Here is an 18,823-nt window from a genome sequence, read left to right on the forward strand (position 1 = left end):
CTTAAGTTACTATTACGGAGCTTTATTTATCATTTGGTGACAGTCTAGATCCCCATTCACTTTCATGATGGAAAAAACAGTGTTGTACTAGTACATTTCTGAACATTACAGTAAATTACTTGAAGTCAGTCGTAGAGGGGCCAGCATGAGGGTAAGGAAATGACAATTTTAATTTTTAAGTGAATTATCCCCTTTGAAACTGTCCTCAGATCATCTATAATAAATGAGTGCCACCATAGCCCATCGGTGCGGTAGTGAGTTAGTGTTAACACCGTCCCCAGATGTGAGTTAGTAAGTCAGTGAGTCAAAGAGGCAGAACTGCTGTGCTCACATTTACGAGTCCTACAGGAGGGTCTCCCGCCGTGGGGACCCAGGGAACCTGCGCTGAGGCCCTGGGGGCGCCAGCAGATCTCGGCATGGAGCTACGGGCTGGGCCGCAGGGAGGGACAGGATGGATGGTCTGAGCTGGGTTTCGGGAGCTGCTGGTTCATCAGCCCTCTCTGGACTGCACGGAGTGCGGACACACACCGGGACCCTGGGCCGCGGGGCATGGTCCAGAGAGTTTGACCGCTGAACCACTGCGCTTTTAATAGAGCCCGTCAGGCTGAACGTAGAGGCAGAACGAGACATCTACACTCACATGGAGGGAAGAGAAAAAGAGAGCGCATTAACCTCATCTTGCACCATCGCCTCTACATCGTACGCCTTCACTTTAAAATTGAAAGAGGAAGTGAAAAATTTGAGCGTAATCTCGTTACGTAGGGATTTCTCAAATATTTAGCAGTGCATGAATCACCTTAATGAAAAAGGTAAAAATATCCCTTTTCAAATGGAGCAAAGAGCACAGGACCCCTGATGCTGAAGGAAAGAAAAGCATGAGTGAATGACTAAGGCAAGCTGTAAGTCCTCTGAGAGGAAAATGCAATCCAACTGAATTGTCAAGTAACACCGCAAAGGTTCAACTGTAGGAAATAAGACTAAAATGTGCAATTTGACAGCATGAAAGATCTGAATTTATGTAAATGCCTATTTACACCAAGTGTGACTTGACTGAATGACACCCAAGTATGAAATATTTGAACAATTTGTGTTTCAAAATTATTCTTAACAGTCCAATCAATAGTTCTCTAGAGGAGAAAAAAAAGTGTCTAAATAAAAGACCATTGTAATTTAATATTTTGGGTTCAAGGCCTTCATACATTAAGTGAAAATTTGCCACAAAAAATATTTACAGTGAAAACAATGTACTTCCTTTGGACCTATTCACACATGTCTTTTCAGAGAAATATAACTGATTTTCTTCTTTGTGCGACCTGAAAAGCACCTGCCAACAAGCTTTTTAGTCATGTGTCCGGCACTGGTATTTACAGGTCTCACAGAGTATGCAATGAGAAAATATCATAAAAATGTTATTAAAATGGAATTTACTGTGTAATGCAGAATGTCACAGAATTTGCCCAATTTTGGATAAATAAATCAAAAGCAGGTCAGCACACAAATCAGAACACAATATGGACTGATGTCTGTGAATATTTAGCTGCAAAAATACTATTTAAATATAAATCCTGCATGTTCTGTGTGAATGAACGGCACAGGCGCATGGTTTCGTCTACTACACATTACTACACTACTTAAGGGAAAACATAATTTGTTAAAAAATAAAAAAGAATTTGACAAATAAATAAATATAAAACATTTAATAGGCGTTAAAAGTTTATTTTTGTTAAACTGTGTAAGTTCCGTGATTTCAATTAATTGGACATGCTTTCTGCTATTTTTAATTTAACCATAAAACAGTAAAACAAAGTAAAAAGTAATATGACAACAAAAAGAAACTTAGTTTAATATATATTAATACAATACCCATAGCACAAGTATATTTGTAGCAATAGCCAAATTAAAACTAAATTAAACTAATTTAATTCAATTTAATTAAACTAATTAAAACCCACTGTATGGGATTTTCCCTTTCTAAATTTCCTACTGTAAATATATCAAAACTTAATTTTTAATAAGTAATATGCATTGCTAGAAACTTTATTTGAACAACTTTAAAGGTGTTTTTTTGCACCCATAGTTGTATCTCAACTAGAGCCCGACCGATAAAGGATTTTGAAGGCCGATACCGATACAAATATTTGTCGGTTTTAAAATCCAATATTCCGATATATCGGCTGATATATATATATATATATATTTTTTTTAAATTTCAGAAACGCGCAACAAAACATTAACGGATTTCCCTAACATTAGTTATTTGTAGTTATTTATGAGTTTTAACTAACATAATATGATAATGCATTTTAAAAAGAAACTTGTTTCTTTTATTGTCACAACAGAACAGAGGAACATCAAAATATATTTAAGTTCTGATAAATAAAATGTATAAAAATACAAACTTAAGATAAGAAACGTAAAGTCCTTTGAACAAAAACACAAAAACAACAACAACCAATGACATTAGCTAGCTTTGTGGTTAGCTAGTCTATGATGAGCCATAATTTAGCAATGGATAACGTCATACTGCAAATTGTAAAACACATTTTCAATATAACAGGCCAAGGAGAGATGATACGTTTCATTGCTATAACTGTCACGCTATTAAAGAAATACTTCAGTCTCATTGTCAAAAGTTAAAAGGACAGTCAGTCAACTACACTGTAACAGCAGCAAAACTGGACATGATAGTCACGAATTTTGTCATGCTTATTTTGTTAAGAGAACTGATGGGGATGTTCTTTTAATTGTTATTCAAGCAATGTATGTCTCGTGACTAACTCACCATGAACTAAGGTTGGGTATCATTTGAATTTTATCGATTCCAATTCCGATTCCACTTATCGATTCAGATTCTTTTTAAATCTCAGTTTCAATTCCAGTTTAGTAAAACAACAACAACAACAACAACAACAACAACAACAACATGCATGCAACATCTCCTACATGTTATAAAAAAATATTCAAACAAACTTTAAATCAAAGCAATACTTTTGAATTTAAAAACTTTAACATGTATATACATACAGACTTATATCTCCTAAATTATTACTTAAACATTCTTTACAACTTCAGAGTACTCTTTCTTAAGTGACTGAATATCTACTGTTTGTATTTATTATAAAATAAACATATAAATGAAAAATACAGCAAACACATTCTAAATCTGTTAATGCTGGTGCTCATATGTGCATAAATACCACTGACCCTTACAAGATCCACCTCTATGGGTAAGCATTCATTATAAAACACTCAAAGGACATTCATTTTGAAAACTATGCAAATATTTTGAAATTTCACGCAAAAATACTATGGATCAGAGCCCGGAAATCATGAATAGTTTGTGAATCAACAGCGGACTTATGCGTGCCTTATGTACGACTCCGACATACAAGAATGAATACATTAGGCACACGCGAGTTTGTTACTATTACTCTGATCATCTTTGCCTTTACATTAACGGGAGGGTTTGTTTCATGCAGCCAAGAGATGAAGTAGTTACCTGTCTTCCCGCGGGGGTATAAGTTACTTTTAAGTGGGCTTTTGCAGGACGAAATAACATATATTCCTTTTGGAGCGGGCGGGCGAGGGACTAAAACATCCGTCCCTTGCAGATCTCTAAGATGAAGTTTGCGTGCAGCGGTAGCTTTGTCTTCGGTTTTTACAAAGCGCAGCCACACTTTTGAGCACTTCGCACGATCCATCTTGTAGACTGATGTTTACATTACCACATAAGGCCCTGGCAGATTGCACGCGAGGAAGGTCCTGGCAGATCACTAGATGAAAAATTGCACCCAGGAATCGATAAGAGGAATCGACATTTTAATTTTATAACAAGTATCTAAGATTTTCGATTTCCACAGGTTGCAGGATGTGTGGCACGTTATACACGAGTGTTGCCAACAGGGACGGTGTAGAGTGCCCTCTGGTGGACAAACTATACAACGCCAACACTCATGACATGGTTGAAGGGTGTTTCGTCCGTTTTTATTTTATTTTTGAAATATTCATTTATCGGCCACTATAAATGCCGATACCGATAGCTTGGAAAATGCCTAATATCGGCCGATAAATCAGTCGGCCTCTAATCTCAACCAAATATTGTCCTATTCTAACAAACCATACATCAATGCAAATGCTTATTTATTCAGCTTTTAGACAATGTATAAACCTCAATTCCAATTGACCCTTAATGACTGGTTTTGAGATCCAGGGTCACATATATCCACCGTTTTCCTGAAGACAGAAGTCTTGCCCAACTGGACCATTGCTGGTGTTTCTAGTCAAATTAACATATTTTCCGAGCCAATAATATAACGTTAAACATATGAAAATGTTTTTAAAAGGCCCTTTAATCACTGCAGTAACTCACCTGTCATAGTTTAATAAGTGGGAAGATGACATGAAGCGACGCGAGGTTAGCTGCATTGAAAACAGATGAGGGCACATATATTTAGCACCCAATTAGGGCGAAGTTAGCGGGATTTTGTCCACAAAATAATAAGAGCACACATTATTTTATTATTTCACACAGTATTTTAACGCAAGTGCTTCAAGCAATGCTCGTTTTCTTTTGTCATCGTTTATGCAAGTCATGCAGCAGTGGATATTCCTTAAGTTTATTGCTGTTACTGTGGCAGCCAACAACAGCACAGCTTAACCCTGCACATATTTTCATATTTAGTTAAAGAAAAAGTTTCAGTTTAATTAATTCAGTCTACCTTTTTTTTTTTTTTTACCCCGTTTTAAAATGGATTTCAATGGAGACAGGAACACGAGCGCACTCAAATGGAAGTTGGAATTAGGGCTGCAACAACTAATCGATAAAATCGATTATTATCGATAATGAAATTTGTCGACAACGATTCTCATTATCGATGAATCGGGTCCGCCCACAGTGCACGTACAACTTCAGAGGATCACGTCAAATAACAGCACTGAATGACGCATTTCTATAGACAAAATGCATCTAAAAATAGTGGAGGAAACAGACTGAGATGCTGCAGGAGAGTTACGTGATCCAAGCTGCTCAAAACATGAGAATTCCTTATTTAAAACTAATAGAGTGATGGCTTGCCTTGTGAGGCGCTTTGAGATCCGTTTGCGTCCTCAGCATGAAAACTTTCAGTTTGCGGTCATATCCTTATCTGTAAATGTCACAAATTCACTCGAGATTTTCCATTTAAAAATCCATTCTGGCAGTCTGTAAGTTTAAATCTTTACTGAATGAGCGTGTCAGACAGCCGGAACACAGAACACAGAAAGGGAGACAATTGATACTTAACTCAGCGCAAAAACATTCATTGTGCTGAAACATCTGTCGTTGAATGTTAAATTTAGATTTAAATTTAAATACAACATGTAGTGCGCGTATTTATGGAGGGTATGAACAGTAGGGCTGTGACGGTGGCAGATTTTAACCACCGCCGGTGGTGCGGTGTTTTATATATAAATAAATGAGGCTTAAACATTATTCACGAACGTGCGTGTTTTGCAATTTCTGTCGGTGAACAAGCTGTCTACAAAACACTAAAATAAATCAACGAAATAATAAATATATAATAAATAAGAAAGTAGCCTAAATAAGTGTTAAATAGGCTATTAAACAAACATTCGTTGCAAAAATTCCTACAACCTCTAACGTTACAGCGCATCAGAATTACTGGCCCGAGTTCTCTTTCTCTTCCCCATTGCACAGCTGCTGTTTTTAATAGCAAAGTAATTACATTTATTTTCGTTTCTTTAGTTTATAAAGTTAATTTAGAAATATATTTGGAACATGTTTTATTTGTGAAATTCAAGTTTTTGTTTTTTAAAGTAACGACAAAGCGGCCGGCGGCAGATAGATCAGTTTAGCCTTCTCAAATCATCACGATTTAAATTAAAATCCTTAGATTAAAAAAAAAATAAATAAATAAAAATTAAGCATATCACAATATTAGTTTAATCGTTTAACCTAGATAAATGTGTAGACTACTAATAGGCGCATATCCAATAGTTTGTGCGGAGATTGAAAGCTTTGCAGGACATGGAGGTGCAAGTGCTATGTGAAACTTCATTTTTGCTCATAAATGTAAGAGTAATAAATTTACTTTAAATTATTACTTCACTACTATAAGACGAAATAATTCAAATCGAAAACAAAACTCTTATTAGCTAATAGGTCTAATCCATAAAGGTGCACTCAGAAAATACTAGTTTATTAATAAATAATATGAATATCTCCTTACTTTTCCCCTCCACATTCATGGTAGGCCTAATTACTTTAGCTGGGGCTTTGGGCCAGCTTCAGCTTACTGCGTGCATTTATACGCGGAACTCTTGCGCTCGCTGCTGTTGGTGGGACACTAAACACCGCCACGGCAGAATAAATAGCAGAAACACTGTATTTTATGCTTGTTAGTGTGTTTTTCTTCAGATATTTGTCCTTTCTCTTTATTACAACAGGTGAATTGTTGTAAATGGTTAAGCACTGTGTTTTCATAGCATTCAGAATGTGGAATAGTGTGATTTAAAAAATAAATAAATAATTGGAATTTTTAAGCCAACGAATCGATTAATCGAAAAATTAATCGGCGAACTAATCGATTATCAAAATAATCATTAGTTGCAGCCCTAGTTGGAATCTATCATGGCGGCGCTCATCAGTTACTCAGGAAAAAGATGGATACACTGAATAAAAATCAACAGCTATATTTAAGATAAAAAAATGCAATACTGTATTTTAGTACAGTTAACATAAAAAAATGCTGTCCAATTACAGCTGTGCTTATTTTTAAAACAGCACACTTGCTCATGTAATTATTCTATGAAAAAATTCATTGAAAATGCACACTCTGCTTTGTGCCAGCAGAAATAAGCACAAAAAAAAAAAATCATAATTTTCTCACCCTCGTCACTTGAATAGCTGTCAAGCTCCGACTTTTTTGCTTCATTCTTAGAGTGAATTGCCCTTGAAGACGTACGCATATGCATCATTTATTGTTGTGCATGTTTTTCTAAACATAATGTAGGCTTATAATAGGCTTACTTAAAGGTGAGTGCGTTGTTCAAGCATCATCAACAGGCAGTCTTTCATTCAAAAGGTTAGATCGGTAGATTTGTGAAAAGAAATAGACAGACTGTGTGAAAAAAAGAAGAAAGTATCTGTTTGTGCGTGTGCGGACTTACAGCCAGTGTGGAGCTGCTGGACATTCGGCTCATGTGATCAGCATCAGGGCCAGGACTTCTCTCATCTGGGGTACCATTGGCCATAAATGCCCTCTGAAGCACACGCTTAGGGGTTTTAGTGAAAGAAAACGCTCTTGTGACCTACAACACAAACATTTCAGTTCATTTATGATATTCTCAAGTATCCTGAACACTGACATTAAGACTTTATATGCACATCACAGCATTTTCAGTAGTTCCTCTTCCTCTTCCTACCTTCTTTGACGTTTTTTTGATGGCCCTGGACGCTCTGCTGAGCGTGCTGTCCATGTCCTTTGTGCTCACTTGGACGGAGTCAGGATCTGTGCTCTGAATGAGATCTTCCTGTTTAAGACAGAAAATTAAATAAATACACAACGATACTGCTGGCCTGTCAAAATGCAAAGAGAAGCGTCACTGTTCGGCCTTCCAAACAGCTGGGGCTGCTTGATATTCACAGGAGCAGAGAGCGAATAGAGCTGCATTTCACGGTGGTGACGTGTGGATAGGCCGCCACCTCATGGCCGGTGAGAGAACTGCAGGCCAGGCTGAAAATTCATTTAGCCGCAGGGTTTGGTCTGGATGTTTAATTATAAAGGGAAATACATGCATCTGTCTGCCCGCGCCAATTACATGTGCCGTTTTGGACGGCCTGGGCAGGACCTGCGGTTCTGCAGCATGAAGATAAAGACGTCTGCGTCTGAAGTGTAAAGTTCAAGTACAATTCCACTCTTAATTACATTAATCTGCCTCCCAGTTTAACCACACAGGAGCATCTAATAGGATTAGCCAACACCAAAAGGCCCACACAAACCTCCTAATTTATAGCCACAATAAAAAAAAAAAAAAAAAAAGCAGAGCTAATAAAATAAATAACTGAGTTCTGTTCTAGACCTGAGGGGGATGATCTGAGGAGGAAGTGGCTATGTTTCTATATATATATATATATGTGTGTGTGTATATATATATATATATATATATATATATATGTGTGTATATATATATATATATGTGTGTGTGTGTGTGCGCGTGTGTATCCGCTCACCGCATCGGCTCGGCAAATCGTGTTGGCCACCTGACGACAGAGAGTTTTGAGCCAGGCAGATTTGAGGGTGTCTTCGGCCATCAGCTGGAAACTGAATAACAGGTTCTCCTGTTCTGTAGGAGGACGTACCACCAGGGCGAAGGCGTTCTGACACTCTTGAGAGATAAACACATATATACGTGAGAAAATGTAAGGTCAGGGATGTGACCTGGAACTAAAACTGGGCAGTATTATGGTATATATATTGTGCAAAGGAAGAAATATGTTGACTGGTGGAGTTTGTGCTATTATGTCAGCAGGCCACCATCATAAAATTATGCTCTTTATGATGATACGAGACCCATCCTATTCTGAGTTTTGGTCATAGGGGGTTAATTGTCTTATAATGACCAGCTGGATATGTACATTAACGCTTACATTGTGTGCACGCAAATTAAATAACTTTCTTTGTAAAGCATTTAATTTAAGGAAAAAAACACCTATTACTACATGGTAACTACATGGATAAAAAAAAATTGTTGGGTTGAATAAATAAAATAAAATAAATAAAATAAATAAATAAAAATAATAAAAAATATAAAAAAAATATAAATAAATAATATATATAAAAAATATACGAATATGTTGATTAATTAGTAGGGATGTAACTAGAGGTCGACCGATGTATCGGTTTTGCCGATTAATCGGCACCGATAGTTGATTGGTGGAACTATCGGTTATCGGCAAAAACCCTTGCCGATAGTTTTTCCGGGTTGCATTCTTTGTTGAAGCGGCTCACGCTCCACTCCGCTGTCATAGAGTATGAGAGATTAAGTCCAACACCAATGTTTAATGTCAGGATTGTTACCATATATTTGCATTAGTTTATATCAAGCTGGTCATATAGTTGCAGATTTAAAGACATGTGAGAAAGCAAACTTTCAGCCGACAGAAATCCTGCTGCGACACAGCGCTTCATTCATTACATTACATCATATCTGTCCCAAATCTTTGTTAATGTTCATAAAGACTTGACCATGGGCTGGAAGATCGGGTATTGTGCATTTAAGCAACATGTTTGTATTTCTGTAGCTCTAATAAAGTCTGTATGCTTCATATAGAGCTATAATTTATGTTTTAGCCTTTTCTTCAGGCCGCGGAAGCATGGTAGTTATGCGCTTTATTTCACAATGCCAGTTTTCCTTGTTCTAATTAGATTTTAATAACTAATCAACAAAAATATGTATTAAAAATAAGATAAAAATTATACAAAACGAAATTCGTTTAAGAAGGGATTTTCCACAAATAAAAAACGTACGAAGTGGTCAAAAAATTGTGTCTGACCCTCTCCAATTCTCCCGGCGTATTGCGGTCCAATTCATACCACGTCTTTTATGACATTTACAAATTGCACAAACTTCTTTCGTAATAAACAGATTAAACTGAAACAAAACACAAACAAATAATATTTAAACATAATGTAAAACAGAAAATAAATTTTCTTAAATGGCTACAACAATATAGATCGTATTTTCTCTTTCCATTTGATCTGTTGTTTAAACTAATCTTTGCCGCTTTTTTTATCATACTTGAAGTAAACATTTGCCCGGTGATTAAATAAACTTTTAGACTTCCCCTTTGATCTACACGACGTGTCCTGTGTGTGTGATACCTGCATGTTGTCCGTGCAACGCAGCGCTGCACTTTTGCCTGGTTTCATTAAGGGTGGGTGAAAAATGGATTCTCCGATGCATAGCAATCCTTTCTTCAATGAGCTTGTGTTTTCCCCGCATATGGCACGTGTGCACGCTAGAGACGCGGCGGGCTTCATTGTACAGAATTTGCACTATAACTACATATGCGCATTGCTTGACAGTGTGTGCTTCCACCCGCAGTGTTTTACTTTAGTTATGCCTTCATTTCTGCCGTTTGTAATGCAGTAATATTAGATGCACTAAACTCGCGCACTGAGACTTTCACTTTCGCTTTGTGTTTGTTCGTCCTAAAAAGCTCGATGGCGGATGCGGTTAAATGCACTTGCATTTTCGAATACTTTTATACGAAACTGATGTACTGTACACACAGTCAGTTATGTTTTCAGAGTAGGACTAAACATCTGATATATCGAAATAGATCTGTGCATTAGTTTGAAGCCTGTTAAAGCAGCCACTGTCTATGATTTCATCAGTAATAATCAAATGAAAAAGCAATTACTATTGTCTGTAAACTTTCGGATAATAAAAAAAAAGTAAATTTTGCATGCAATAAATTTGATAAAAACAACTTTTTGATATGTAAATAAATTGAATCTTAATGATAAGATGGCAGTACTGACATACATTCCAAATATAAACAAAAAGCATAGAAACTACAATTTTACATATTAAAATGTAAAGATTCCCACCCCTTTACAATGAGCCCATTTGTAACATCAACTAAGATTGATGAAAGCTGTAGAATAGAAGTTTTATTCCTTGTTAGAGTGTGTTAATTTCAACATTTATTGATATATTGTTAAATTTTAAAGTTTATTTTGTTAACATTAATGAAATAACTTTAATGATCAATATATAATTAATATTAATATTTTTTATTAATTTACAAAGTATGGTTTAGTACTTTTTTTAAAAATAGTAGAGCAATATTTTAGTTGCCTTTCAGTATCCATTTTCAAAAACTATCGGTTAATTAATCGGTATCAGCCAGTGTGGTCCAACCTAGCTATCGGTATCGGTAAAAACCAATATCGGTCGACCTCTAGATGTAACGATATCAAAATCTCACAATACAATAATATCGTGATATGAAGTCCTTGATACGATATTTATTGCTATATTTAAAAAAAGACAAATGAAGAATTGGAAACTTTTTTTTTGTACATTTCAAAGTTCAATTACATTTTGACATTTAGCAGACGCTTTTATCCAAGATAACTTATGTAAGACAAATGTAAGCAATCAAACTCAACAAAAGAGCAATAACATGCAAGTACTATGACAAGTCTCATTTAGCCTAATGCAGTAAAGTTTTTTTTATATATAATAAATAAAAAGAAAATAGGTAGAATAAAAAAAAAGAAGGCTAGTGTTAGAGGCCTAAAAATCTATGGATAGAATACAACAAGAACAGAGAAGGTAGTATTATTATTATTTTTTTTTTAAGAAAACAAGCAGTAAGTTAATAGAGTATAAGTCTAAAAGGTTTTTTTTTAAGAATAGAATATAATTAGAATAGAGGGTGCTAGAGTTTAGAGGGTCAAACAAAGATGGAAGAGATGTGTTTTAGGCGATTCTTGAAGATGGCTAAGGACTCAGCTGTTCGGATTTAGTTGGGCAGGTCATTCCACCAGGTGGGTACATTTAATGTTAAAGTGATTTTGTGCCTCTTTGGGATGGCACAAAAACACACCATTTACTTGCAGAACGCAAGCTTCTAGAGGGCACATAAGTCTGAAGTAATGAATTTAGGTAAAGAGGTGCTGAGCCAGTGGTGGTTTTGTAGGCAAACATTAATGCCTTGAATTGTATGCAAACAGCTATTGGTAGCCAGTGCAAATTGATGAAGAGAGGTGCTTTTCGGCTCATTAAAAATTAATATTGCAGCCACATTGTGGATTAATTGTAAAGATTTGATAGAACTGGCTGTATCAGAAATAATTTTATCTAATGCATTTTGAGATTTCAAAATTAAATAGTTTCAACCCATGTTCTTAACTAAGAAAAAAAGTCAATGAATTGACTTGTACCTAAACTTTAAAGGGGACTCAGTCCTTTTTTTGTGATATACTGTCTCAGTCTAAATTACATTCACACAGGTTTTAGGAGGGCAAACAAATTAGAATATAATTATAATAATAATAATAATAATAATAATAATAAATATAGCTGCAAGCAGCAATTACGGGGCCAAGCACTCAAAGCGGAAAATGAGGAGCTAAGGATGGCAGGAACAGCAGACCAACTGCAACAATAAGTACAAAGAAGCCATTTTAGGATGATTTTAGTCAAAACGACAGAAAAATGATGTAGAACGACTACTGATGTGATTTAATGGCTTATTAGGTTTGACCAACAGGTGGCGCTGTTATCAAATCGATGTGGTGTGTTTAGTGTGAGATGACAAACGTTCACACAAAGTTTGGTGTCATTATGTCAAAGTTTTCTAAAGATATAGCCTTAGAGTCATTTTCACATCAAGCCTAAAATTTGTAGAGCCGCTGTACGAAAACGGTTTCAACTATCAACATGAAATCCATAAATTTTTGTCAGCACAGTCTGAAGATGATCTGACTCGATTTTGGTGAAAATCGGACAAACGGTCTAGGACTAGTTCGAAAAAGTAGGTTTTCAACATAAATCAAAATGGCGGACAGGGAGTTTGGCCAACTGTTGCATAATTGATATCTATGTTGTCAGCATGACCCAAGGAATATTTTGAGACCAGTTTCATTACAATAGGCTAATGCTATCTACAGTTATTAGCATTTTTGTTCATTTTAAAACTAATGGTTAATGAATGCTTCATTACTCTTGACCAATAGGTGGCGCTGCTACCAAATTGATGTGGTGTAATCAGTGTGAGGTGGTAATGCCACATACCAAATTTGGTGCAAATATCTCAAAGCTTTGCAGAGATACAGCCTCCGATGCGCTTTGGCATCTTACCTGCAAATTCGTTGATGCGTTAAATGAAAACGGTTTCGAATATCGACACGAAATCCATAACTTTTTGTCAGCATGGTCTGAAGATGATCCGATTCAAATTTGGTGAAAATCCGACTAACAGTCTAGGAGGAGTTCGAAAAAGTAGGTTTTCTACATTCATCAAAATGGCGAACAGGAAGTTAGGCCAATTTTGGCATAATTGGTATCAATGTTCTCGGCCAGACCCAAGGAATATTTTGAGATCACTTTTATTACATTAAGCCATTTTTTTCAGAAGTTATTAGCATTTTTAGAAATTTCGTTATAACTTTTGACCACAAGGTGGCGCTGGCCCCAAAATTGGTATGTACATTCAGGGCATGGTGCCGAACATTTTTGTAATTATGGTCGAAACGATACGTTAATCTGTTCTCAAGATACAGCATTTTAAAGCTAAATTCAAAATGGCCGACACCCAAAATGGCTGACATGGGAAAATTGGATATGGTTCGACTCGGCATGCTCCTCCGAATCTAACGGGACCAGTTTCTAGATATTTGGCCAAAGCACTAAGAAGTTATAAGCAAAAATAGCCATTTTTCATATCTCCTGACCACTAGGTGGCACTGTGACGAAACACTGCAGGTAGCCTCAGGTCATGCTTGTTACAACACACACCAAGTTTGGTCTCAATAAGACAAACCGTTGCGGAGATATGGCCTCACATCCGTTTTTGCGCACTTTTCGTAGAATTAATTAGCGCGTTATTCGAGAACGGTTTGTCCAATCAACTTGAATTCCATAACTTTTTGCCTGCATGGTCTGAAGATGATCTGAGCCAATTTTGGTGAAAATCAGACAAACCGTCTAGGACGAGTTCGAAAAAGTAGGTTTTATAAACAAAAAATTATAGAAAAAAAACTAAACCTTAGGATTTTTGAAATTTGGTGTTCATTCGACTCGGCATCACCCAAGGATTCAGGGAAAATTGGAATTTTGATTTTATGGCTTACGGTTCAAAAGTTATTAGCAAAAAGAAAGTGAAAGTTTGGACAAGTGGTGGCGCTAGAGAGTTTGAGTTAGAGACTCCAAACTTGCTATGGTTAATGTTGAGTCGGCCCTCTATCAGTGTGCCAAATTATACAACTTTCCCGCAAGCGGTTCTATGGGCTGCCATAGACTTGCGGCGGAATAATAATAATAATAAGAATTCTAACGGTTTCAATAGGTGCCTTCGCACCTTCGGTGCTTGGCCCCTAATAAATATAGCTGCAAGCAGCAATTATGGGGCCAAGCATTCAAAGGGCAAAATGAGGAGCTAAGGATGGCAGGAACAGCAAACCAAGTGCAACAACAAGTAAAAGAAAGCAATTTTAAGATGATTTTAGTCAAAATTACAGAAAAATGATGTAGAACGCCTACTGATGTAATTTAATGCTTATTACGTTTGACCAACAGGTGGCGCTGTTATCAGATCGATATGGTGTGTTTAGTGTGAGGTGACAAACGTACACACAAAGTTTGGTGTCATTATGTCAAAGTTTTCCAAAGATAAAGCCCTAATGACAGTAATAGCCACATATTGTTAAACAATTGCACTGCAAAATAAATGAAAATGAATATTTCATAGGTATATTATTTTTGGCTTTACACTACAATAGGGAAATTTCCTAATTTCTTCACTTGAAATAGTCATGTGACCACGATAATATCGGAACAGTTTTGCTATTGTGATATCACGATATTGATAATATCGCTACATCCCTATTGGCTAGTGTCAATAAAGTCAACATAAAACAGCATTCACATGTTGTCTATAATGTGTTGTCTTTCCGAATGAAACAATATTCAGTGAGAAACAATGTAGGGCAGGAGTTCATTTTATCCATTGAGATTTGATAGGATCATCACAAGTGCACTACAGGGAAATTAGTTGATTTGAAACATGAAATGGTTTCCTGTATGAGGAGCTGCTCTTGTGGAAGCACAGATCTGAATCTCAGTCAAATTTCCAGGCTACAGAATGTGATCTTCATCATTAATGTGCTATTATGGTGTGAAATTATTGCCTTCCTGTGTCTTTAGCTCATCAAAATCCAGTAAAGTAGGGCTGGGTGAAATATTAAATATTCACAATATATTCTAAATGATTCTGCCGGCAATATAAAATAATGCTGTGAATATTGCAAAGATTTTATGAGCTTTTTATATGGCTACTGAATTTCCTAAAGACCATGGAATCAGATTAGTTTTGTGATTCTATTTTCTCGTTTGGCATGAAAGTGTTAAGAAATAATTTTTAAGAATTTTATTTAATAATTAGTTTACATCACTCAAAAATGTTTTTGGAAATGTTTTTTTTCATAAAGGGATAAAAAAAATAAAAATAAAAAAACTACCCCATGTTTTACTCCCTCAAGCCATCCTAGGTGTACATTTAAAAACTTATAAACCATAATCTCTAGCTTCCGCAAACATTATATGAGACGAGCGGCGTTACAGCGGATTACGTAGGACGTAGGTGAAAGTAGCAGCACAGACAGGGTTTCTGCAGATATAAATGAAAGTGAAATTTAAGACTTTAAGACCTTTTTAATACCACTTTATATGAAATTTAAGACATAAACCTGTAATGGAAATACGCATATTACATACATATATGTAATATTTAATGTGTTTAATGTAAAAAGTAAATAGATTATATTTATTACTACGATATACAGTGAACTTTTCATATAAGCAGATACTATTTTACACAAAATATCCCCATGAAAGTACTGCATAGAGATTTTTGGTGGTGTAAACAATTTATTCTAAAGCAATACTTTCATCAGTGCTCTATCAGCTTATACATATTTTTATTTTTTACTTTATAAGTTTGAATGTGCTATACTTCTGCTGTGATCCATGTTTGGAACTACTTTCATTGGTGAAACAAAAGAAAACAGTAAATATTTTGTCTAAAATGTAAGTAACTTAACTACTTCATTAATTAGTTTAATGAACTAAAATCAATCTCACATTCGCAATCATGAGAATATTCAGCAAAAACCTCCCTTGGTATATTAATGAACTATATCATGTTATAAATAAACTATACATTTTGAATTTTTACCTAAGTGTGTTTCTTTATGTGGGCTTTTATGCTTATTTGTTTTGAAGTTTCTCACAAAGACAAGCAGCGCGATACCAGAAATACACTATCCATTATCAATCGCTGTTTACATTTAATGTATTAAAATAGGACAATCTTTCTTGTGTTTTGATGCTTTGCTGGTTATTTTTGTCACTTCAGTTTTAATCAGGCTGTTTGATTTGCTTCAGAAGGCCTTTATTAACCCCTCAGAGCCATGTAGAGCACATTTTATAATGGATGGATGCACTTTATTGTACTTCAAAATCGCAACATCCATACACCACCATTAAAAAGCTTGGAAGAGCCAAAACATTTATTAATATAACTCTGATTGTATTCGCCTGAAAGAAGAAAGTCATATACATCTAGGATGCATACAAGTAATTTTAATTTTTGGGTAAACTTTCTCTTTAAAAATGCTTTAATAAAACTATGTATAGGTAAATATTGAGGCTACATTTTATATTATGCATTGCTTTTTACCGTAGCAGTTCAACAGTCTTTTACCATTAAAATTCTGTTGTAATTTCTTGCACTGTATCCTTGCTACCTCTACAGTAAAATGACACACTTTTCACATAACCAGACTTCACCTCCCTCTCCAAAGTGCTAATTCAGAACACAGAAACCTAGAATATGCATGAGTGCACTTGGTGGGCTAGTGTGCCATGTGGTCCCCCTCACCTTCTGTGTCTTGGATGTCAAGGACTCTCCTGATCTGGGACAGAGGCATCAGGGCTATGTGTTTGAGCTGGGCGGGTGGCCGTGTCTGACCCAGCGGACTCCGGAATGTGGTTATCACCTTGTGTCTCTTCCTGGCGATCTGAAGGAAAAAACATATTAAACTCTTAATACATTCAGCTTTATTTATAATGCAGGAATGTAAAATGTCCTCTCCTGTCCTCGGTTGAAGCAATGGGGAGTCCTTCAGGTGCTTTAGTGGAGACAAAATGTGTAATGCAGATTGGGGCGACAGATATGCATACAGAGGACTTCCTAAACTGAATAATTGATCACGCAGAGTCTTCCCTTCTCCCTGCTCTCATTACCAGGCCAGAGCCAGCACTGGGCGAAGAGGACCACAGACGCGTGCCGGCACGCTAGCAACCCTCCACAGTGCTTAAAACGCATCCCCTCACTAATTGGGGAAACAGACCAGAGAGTCGAGTCAGCAAGCACAGATTGCACACACATTAATTATTCACTTTTTTTTTCCTTCAACAGTACTGCTCACCCATGAACTGAACAAACAATTCTTGAAGTTGCTGAAGGGATGTCCACTCAGGTCTATGACAAAGATGACCCTGCTAAAATGTTGAAATCTAGTCTAAAGGGAACCCTGGCTATTAAGACCTGTTTGACATGTAGTAGAAAACTCATGAAAGATTTATGTTATTTAAAAAATCCACATCATTTTTTACATATTTTGGACTATGGGGGGGGGGGGGGGGCACCGTTATTTTGATTACATCACATGGTCGCACTCAGTAAGCTACTAGCAGTACCTGTTGCTATTTTTACTGATACAATATTTCGACATTTATTTTTGTCGAAACTTTCAGTCGAAAGACAAAAGAAGCGATGCAAGTCTTTACTGCTTTTCCTAGCGATAAGACGACAAAAGAATAGTAAGATGCCTGTGGATGAATAAAACTTCCTAAAGACCTGTGTCTTTGTTCTTTCCACTTTAGCCCTGATGCCTTTGAGGCTTTTAGTAGACCACAGCTACTGAAAGCTTACAAACGGCAGAATGTGAACATGTGACGCTTGTCATGACGCCGCAGCCACTGATGGAGCTTCTCAGCGTGGATTTCATTTGATATCCTGGGATGTTTAGACTCCTTGTGGGGAAAAATAAACGGTATGGTATTTGATTTAAGCCTACGCTTATATCCAAACAGCTGAGAAATAGTCAAAAAGTATTTTAATTGAGAAAAACATCATCGAAGAGGTGTATTTAAATTCTGAAATTAAAAATATTTTTTTTTTATTAAATTGTAAACTGAAAATAACTGGAAAGAATGAGAAACAAAACAATAGAAAATGATAAATGTCACTTAATGGATCCACAAGCCTAATAGCTCTAAAGTGCAGTCAATCTGATATTTGACATTCACTTAGATGAAATCAATTTAATAGTTTATTCAAATGCAATGTGGGTGTAATAGAGAGAAACTCTACCTAGCAGCTTGACATCATAAGGATTTCATTAATCTAACACCATTAAACAAGACCAGAAGTCAAGATTAATGTCTTCCATATAGTGGCATTGCTTTGGGGAACCTGATGGAGCATTATGAAGAAACGAGGGGGGGGGGGGGTCTGCCCATCTGTAGTGTTTCCATAAACACATTGAGAACAGCAGTAATTGTGCAAGGACATGGAAAAACTGAGCTTTACCTCCAAACAGTCGTTGAACAGGAAGAGTGTGACATGTTCTCCCCGATCACAGGGTTTGTCTCCCAAAGCGATGGTCTCCACCCTGTGAACCAGACTCCGGTGTGACGACAACAGATTGGCCTGTGGGCGCACACAAACGTCCAAAAAAAATCAGTTTCTACCTTTTTAGTAAATTAATTAATTATGTGACTGGTGGGCAGAATGTCGTCAATGAATCAGAGTGCATTTCCTGTCTCTGAGCCTGTAGATTGCTCCGAGTGCTGTTCCTGGATCAGTTCTGTTGCGTCCATGCTGCTTTAGTTCCCATGAGTTACAAAAGCCAAACTGATCCAGGAAAAGCACTTCCATCTGCGGGTGATCATTGGCTTGGCAGCCCCGTCTCTAGACGCAGCTGTTCTGGGGCGAGTCTGACAGGAGACAACATGAGCTCACTCA

At 36.4% G+C, this 18,823-nt stretch overlaps 1 protein-coding gene across 1 annotated transcript in view; it reads right to left on the reverse strand.

Annotated features, from left to right (window-relative positions):
• ect2 (epithelial cell transforming 2) overlaps nt 1-18,823 on the reverse strand; it is a 65,066-nt gene that overhangs the window by 7,439 nt on the left and 38,804 nt on the right. Inside the window, exons 21-25 of the mRNA XM_073825519.1 lie at nt 18,389-18,508; nt 16,673-16,811; nt 8,231-8,385; nt 7,423-7,530; nt 7,168-7,308 (exon numbers count right to left, since the gene is read on the reverse strand). Of these exons, the coding sequence (XP_073681620.1) occupies nt 7,168-7,308; nt 7,423-7,530; nt 8,231-8,385; nt 16,673-16,811; nt 18,389-18,508 (663 nt within the window). The remainder of the gene's footprint in view (nt 1-7,167; nt 7,309-7,422; nt 7,531-8,230; nt 8,386-16,672; nt 16,812-18,388; nt 18,509-18,823) is intronic.

The sequence above is a fragment of the Garra rufa genome, chromosome 20, assembly GCF_049309525.1.
Source record: "Garra rufa chromosome 20, GarRuf1.0, whole genome shotgun sequence".
NCBI classification, from domain to species: domain Eukaryota; kingdom Metazoa; phylum Chordata; class Actinopteri; order Cypriniformes; family Cyprinidae; genus Garra; species Garra rufa.